A 7,498-nucleotide genomic window follows, 5' to 3' on the forward strand; every position below is an offset into this window, starting at 1 on the left:
AACCAATGGCTTAATTACTATCAACAGGAGTTCCACCAGGCACTGTAATTGAGCCTGCTTTATTCTCTTCACTTAATTATTCAGTCATTCTGCAGAGAACTGCAGCACAATGACATTACTTTTTTCCCTGATGCACTGACTTGTGTGTTTTTTTGTTTGTTTGTTTTGTTTTGTTCAAAAATAAAATTTAACTTCAATGTTATTTACACACTGTGGTAGATGTAATCAAGTTTTTGTGAATTCTATATACAGTGCTAATATTTTTTCAGCAAAACTCCTCGCTGATCCTAAAATGCAACAAAGCAGTCTGAGATAGCTCTTGCAAATGCAGGTCTTTCACACATTCACAGTGCACTCTGCAGCCGTGCACTTACACAACAGTATAGAGTTTGGAGATGCAATCTTGTTGCAAGCCCTGATGTCTGCACTTTTTTTTTTTTTTTACTGTTTAACAAGATAAATTCAGACACGAAAAGCCTAGAATTTGTGTTTCTTTGTAAATAGTCAGCCTACTACAGTTAAAAACACACACACAGTCATGTTCACACACTAAAATAGTTACTGCAAATTTAGAAAAGACATTCATTGACAATTAAATTTAATTAATTTTGACTCCAAAAATGACACTGCGATTACTAACTCTTAATGTTTCTAAGTTGGGATAAAAAAACACTGTTTTTAGCCTTGCTGATAAATTCAGTTACAATTAAAAAAAATGTACAATAAAAGATAAAAACTCAGACAAATGTTGAAATAGAACTTAGGACAAGTGCATTACCTTGGCAGCAGACGGTAATCTCCAGCATAGTCATCATACTTGAACTGAACCACATTTAGTTCAGAGTTGTAGTATTTGCAGGCCTAGAAAAGAGGATTAACATGAAAAAAGCAAGGTATGTGATAAACAATTAATAAAAATATATGTTGAGAGTTAAAAACAGAGTAATTAAAATACTATATCTCATTAAAGACTGAATTTTAGAGAAAAGAATAAATGATTTGAAAATCTTTTTTCATCTCACCTGTATCAATTAATAAGTAAAATAAGTTGTTTCCTCGCGGTAACTCTAGCGAGTGGAGGGTGAGGCCAACCAGGAAGTAACAAAACATTGCAGTAGTGCCTCTGACCAGAGAGGCTGGCGCTTAGAGTGATTTCTCATTGACTCCCATATAAAATCGTACTTTTCAGCCCTCAAATAAACCCCTTTAATACCTGGTGCTTAAAGTTTTTATTTCATCAATGGCTGCATATTTGATCCATGACAACTCTGAGGGGAGTACATTTTTTTCCACGCTTTTTTTGCTTTAATGAGGGGGGCGTGGCTTTATGATTGACAGATGATGATCACGGTGGATTTTTGAACAGAGCTCGGATGTTTAGCTCATTTAGCATTAGCATGAACGCTTTATTTCGGTTTGTGTTCTGCTGCTGTGCTGTAACTCGCTCTCTAGGAGTCCTCTGTTATCTTTTTATTGCTGGTAAGTACTAAAAACAACATTATATTTATGTCTACAGTTGTTTCATGTGTTCCAGCTTCATTTCTAATTTTCAGACTTCAGAGGATCGGAAGGTGAAGAAGTTAAACTCTGTTGACACAGGTAAAATATGGACTGAGGTGAATGTAAAGACGGGAATTATTTGTTGGAGTTCCAGATGGTACACAGAGGAAAGTGTGTATCCCCAAAACTCACATACTAACTAAAACATCTGGAAATGCTATTGATTTGAACATAAAGGGAGATTTATTTCGTAAAACAATTTAGTCTACACATTCATCCACTGTAGTTGTTCACTTTTAATTTGCACTTTGGACCTGGAGCAGTTTCAAAATGAAGAGAAAATGTAAAAAACAGCTACTGTGAAAGTACAGAACACACCAAGACTGGAACACATTAAATATAAAAGGAACTGAATTAAAGCTGTGTCTCGTGGGGGCCCCATAAATATACATATTTTTATTTCTCCAGGGATTACTTCTTCTGGTTAAAATACAGCACCCAAACTGCATGTGCAGTACAGTTGAAATCACAAAGGCTGCGGGGTAGTTTCACATCCTGTATGTTTGCTAAATGACGTCTGAGGATTCGGTTTAATGTGTTCACTTTTATCAAACGCAGATATAGCCAGGAGAGTACCGGTATGCACACAAATGCCAAAACGAGTCACAAACAAATCAGGCGCATTAAGTCTCGTCTCCAATGAGCTATGACTGTCTGGGGGGGAAGTGGGGGTTGGGGGATTCCTCAGCCATAACTTCTCAGCTGCATCTTTGAGATTGTGGCTGGTCGATTGAAATGAGGAATTTCACACACACACTGGGTTTATTTCAGATGTTCGGTGAAACCGCGTAGAGTATCCAGTATCAGGAAATCCCATGTTGGCTGAAACGAATGCCTAAAGCGGCCAGTAACCACCAACTGAAGCTAATTCCACTTCAAACCGCATGAACTTCACTTACATCAAGTCTAGCGCAAAAGAAGAACCACGTGTGTCTAACGTACGCACACATGCACCATACCTGTCTGACCAGCAGACATTCAGCCTGTTCTGCCCCCTCAGGAACAGAGGACTTGAGAGTTCGTCTCTCCTGAGGCACAGTGGATACCTGAAACATCAAAGGAAATAGAGTGAGCAATAACTCGGAAAAAAAAGAAAACCACCAACATTCAGCTGGTTTATAAAAAAAATTGGAAAAGTTTAATATTTGATTTTAAAAAATCTCTTTGAGCAGTTACTTTGTCATTTCTAGTGAATTATTCCAAATGTATCTATGTATGTGTGTATTTTTTTACTCTTACAATCTCATCAAATATTTATTTCTGTTTGAAACAGCAGCTAGGACCTATACTCTCACAGTATGGTCACAATTATTCAAGAACTACTGATGGATCCCACCAAAAGTGTGACAAAAGCTTTTTCAAATAAAACTGGCAAATTTTAAAGGTTGATATAAATTTAAGGTCAAACATACAGTAATTTATTGTCTTTTCTTGCTCTAAGGTTTTATACATCCAAACATCATCATTTTTGTTTTGGTATCAAGTTACAATAAAAACGGACTAAAACTTTCCATCTCGGCTACAGCTACTTTTCTGATCTTGTTCCGATTGATTATGTTTCATCTGAGCTCCTGAATTCAGAAAATCCCAGACTGTCATCAGTCAGTCAGACCATTAAGAGGTTGCTTGTCTCAGCATCTAATTATTAACCAATTATCTGGTGAAATTTGTAAGTATGCACTTTAGACAGAAGATCAACAAAAGCAGTTTTATATTGATGTGTAACAGAAACAATACTTTTTTCCCCATAACTACAGTTTCTCTGCGTTATTCTAACTACACTCTGGTCCTGGTCCTCAAGAGCCACAGCACTGCCTGGTTTCCAGCTCTCCCTGCACTGCTTGCTGGTGGAAACCTTAATCAGCTCAGTTCAGTCAATCAGAATCACCTGAGTCAGCTATTCATTGACAAGCTGAGCAGGCAAAGCTGGAATGCAAGCAATGTAGTGGCTCTAGAAGATCAAGCAGCCTTGGACAGCTCCACGGCTCGCCTCAGTTTGAAATGCTAGTTCTGCAGAGGGCCGATTGCATTTATATTACACTCAATCTGTCTATTTTTGTAAATTCTACACCAAAACTTAAGTGCCAATATCATGCAAAACCAACATTGAGCTTCTAAGTGTATTATAATGTTAACTCCTCATGAAAAATATTACCAAAGCAGTATTTTTGATCCAATCTTGGAGCATTTCTCTTAAACCCTGCTCTCCGAGCACCTGCCCCTCTCAATTCAGTGCGGGTCCTTAAATTGTGACATCATTAGGTGGGAAAAAAAAACTCTTTCAGGAAGCTTGTGGCAGCATCATCTCCAGATTAATACACACTTTTGCCATGAGCTGGCAGTGATCAGCAAAACACTTAAATTTTGTATACACAATATGTGCATCCATCTTTGCAAATGTTTGGATGTTGTTTGTTTTCATGGGCGAAATGCAGACATGCTGCCGAGGTCAGATCTAGGTTGACAATGAAATGGACGGCACTCACAACCAGCGAAAGGCGGTGTTTTGCTTCCAGTTAGGACAATCCCAAAAATAAAACATTGTTTTTTAGTGTGCCAAAGGTAATATATTATTATATATGAATATAGTTTACTCTGAAAGGCTTAAAAACAGCATATAGGCCCTTTAAGTAAGCAGGGGAATAGTTGGGCTGATCATACATAAGTACAGGCACCTCTATACAAGTCTAAATCATTTGGAACCTTTTTCAGACCTGTCATTTTTGGATCTGGGCTAAAACCATGCCAAGCTTACATTAAACGAAGGGAGTGTATAGTAGGAATGTAAAAAGAACAGAAACATACGGAAAAATTGATCAAACACAGGGAGTTACAGCTGCATCTATTGAAAACCACAGATATGTACAAAATTATGTTGGTAAAAAGGTTAAAAAAAATGGGATCTTCTGTCAGCCTTTTTGTGAACATGTGATGCATCCAATCACAAATTTGGGCCAATTACAACAAGCTAAAGATGAACTATACCAGGCAACATGTGTTGTGTACACTAAACATATGATAACCCTTTTTTTCACAGCGTTCTAAACAATATCTGGATAAATTATGACACTTTTTTGTATAATTACTGGTTTGAAGTCCAATGAGACAACTGTTTTGTGATATTGAGCTATTGAATGGAATTGAATTGAATTAACCACAAAGAAAAAACAGTCTAAAAGATTTTATGTTTGAAGCCATTATGTCAAAGACATTTCGCTTTTGTAGTTTACCGGTACACTAAAAGGTGACATTAGGAAAAAAAAGGTTTCTTTGTTAAAAGACAACTTAATTTATAGTTTTAAACACTAAAAACAAATATCCAGATTTTATCCAATTAGCTAAAGGATTCTGCAATTGCTGTGAGTGTATTATTATCACCATCACTCAACAGAAGACTAAAATATAAGGACTTCTTCAGAATTTCCTATAAATCAATTCAAATGCATTCTGATGTAAAACAAATGTGTGAGTATTTATGAAAAGATTGTCAGTTTGCTCTTGGTATTCACTTTTCTTTGAAATGATTTCTGCAAAGTCAAATCAATCAACAGCAGTTGTTTAGTAATTTCTTGTCAATAACTCAAGAGTCTTAAAATCTAAAATCTGTGTTTAATAATCAATGATACAGAAAGCTGGATTCTTATCTGAGACAGACATCATTATTAAGAATAAAATGTTTTTGACAACAATCTGTACAACAATCCAGCCAGCAAGGTGATGGATTGTATAGAAACAGTGTAAAAAATATTAACTAGCAGTAGATAAATGCTATTTTTAAAATATAACAAGTATTGACAGTATTTTTGTTGTTAATGCTGAATACTTTTAACACATCATTTTAACTTTAAAGTGCAGTACCTGACTGTAGCTTTCAAACACTTCGCTGCTAGATAGTTGTAAAAAACTGAATCTTTTCAGCTTAGTGATAAACATTAAAAAAGGCTTTTACCACAGACAGCCAATGTGGTCATTCTCACGTACAACAATGCACAGAAAGCAAACAAAAGCTGATCTGCAAGCCAGAGAGAATTTAAAGATTTTTAAACAGTTATATGAAATGCATGGGAATGGCTTATCCAATGATATGCGACATGGATTCCTCATAAGCTTAGTTTGCATTATACATCCTATATAAAGGTAACAGACAGGAAAAAAAAGAGTAAAAGGAGCTGGTTAATAGTCACCTACAATAAAATAATGAATTACAGTCCAGCTTTAAACATATATTTGCAGTTAGCTAACATAAAAATTTTTGTTTGCTTTAAAAAAACAGTCAGCCATTGAAAAAAAGAATCATTTTTTAAAAATCTAAATATTAGAACATTGAAAGAATCCATGTAAAACGTGATATTTTGAAAGCTTGCTGTTAACGCAGGGCCAGCCAGTAAAAGAGTTAGCAATGATTCTCTAGATGCAATTTTCCACTAAGCCATTTCCAAGCTACTTGAAATCCATAACTCGACAATGAGACATATTATTCCCAAGTCGAACACATTTCAGGAAAGAATCCAGTCTTCTCAGGAGTGTAAATTGATTATGGATGTAGCTGGCATTTAGAAAAAAAGGTGAGCCATAACAGTCTTATTGGAGACCTAGAACATGCAGCTTTAGGTGATTGCTAAAAAAATGTTTTATTTATTTTTTATTTATTTTTTATTTTTTGACTGAGTAGTCACAATGTGTTGTTAAAAACAACAAAAATATACTTACTGAGAAATCATTGTCAGGAAACAGATACAAGTCCCTTACAGGGTCCTCCTTCAACTCATCCCCTAGTTCAGCGATGACGGCTTCATAGTCGAGAGGGTCGATCACCTTCGGCTTCTCTTGCTGCAAAATACAAAGACTTGTTTAGTACTAAAACATTATCCAAGGCATTACTTTAAAATGCAACAACAATGTTTTGTCAACACAATGACATACTGTAAAGGTCAGAATAATTACAAATCGCCAGAATATGTAATACTATATGCAATAATATTTTAAAGATGCATGATGCAATTAAAATATGCATAGTATCTGCAAAAAAGTAAAGACTGACAATAAGATGTATTATTTGTGCCACTGCAACGAGAACAAAAGCTTTATATTTAAGATTTTCTGGCTGAAAAACAAAATTATAACTTTCTAAGTTGCAAATTAAAAAAATAATGTTTCTCTATCTTTGGTTAAAAAAAAAAAATTACATTTGTGACCTTCATAAAAAACACATAAAACACAACATCTCACTTTCACACTAAGAAGTGTGTTGGGCAAAATGATCAACTGATAGTGGTCAAGAATGCATGCTAAAAAATACCGAGCACTTGAAATGGAAATGAGTCATAATACATATATATCACAAAATATCATGTTGCTGTTCTAAAAAAAATAGTGACATTTCCTGTGAATTTTCATGACATCATTAGGAACTAAGTAAGGAATGGAGGAAGTGCTGCTGCAGCTAAAGTGCAGCTCTAATAAACTCTATTAAAGGTTTAGAGCAAATGTTCTTACCACAATCAGACAATAATGTGAAGAAATGATTCACTAAAATCGTATTTGTGTTAAAATATAAAAAAACAAAATTCAAAATTATAGTTTATGGCTTTTGCTGTATACTGGACCACCATCTATTTACCCCAAAGAGTCATAAAATCATAAAGTTGACATTTTTACAAGTACAAACATCTTATTTTTATTTCATAAAACAAAATAACTAAATATTTCAGAGAGATGAGAACAGTCAACTGTAAGGTGGAGCAGGTTGTGGTCAGAAACAGGAAGTAGATATCATTTTTGGTTCCCACCTCACCTAGCTCACAACCAAGTTTACTCTTTGTTTTTGACCTTTCGAAAGGGACTTTTGAAAAGTACCCAAATGAGTTTAAGGAGCCAGACAAGAGTTACAGAGAAGAAGTGACCATGATTCAACCACCATAGCCTCTTTTCTGTTTTT

At 35.1% G+C, this 7,498-nt stretch overlaps 1 protein-coding gene across 3 annotated transcripts in view; it reads right to left on the minus strand.

The window, feature by feature from the left end:
• The window catches only part of dock10 (dedicator of cytokinesis 10), a 67,153-nt gene that overhangs the window by 28,279 nt on the left and 31,376 nt on the right, over positions 1-7,498 (minus strand). For all 3 annotated transcript variants that reach the window (XM_036214793.1, XM_036214792.1, XM_036214794.1), the window contains exons 2-4: positions 6,271-6,390; positions 2,520-2,606; positions 779-861 (exon numbers count right to left, since the gene is read on the minus strand). In XM_036214793.1, coding sequence (XP_036070686.1) covers positions 779-861; positions 2,520-2,606; positions 6,271-6,390 — 290 coding nt within the window. The remainder of the gene's footprint in view (positions 1-778; positions 862-2,519; positions 2,607-6,270; positions 6,391-7,498) is intronic.

This window comes from Oryzias melastigma, linkage group LG13 (genome assembly GCF_002922805.2).
Source record: "Oryzias melastigma strain HK-1 linkage group LG13, ASM292280v2, whole genome shotgun sequence".
Lineage (NCBI taxonomy): Eukaryota > Metazoa > Chordata > Actinopteri > Beloniformes > Adrianichthyidae > Oryzias > Oryzias melastigma.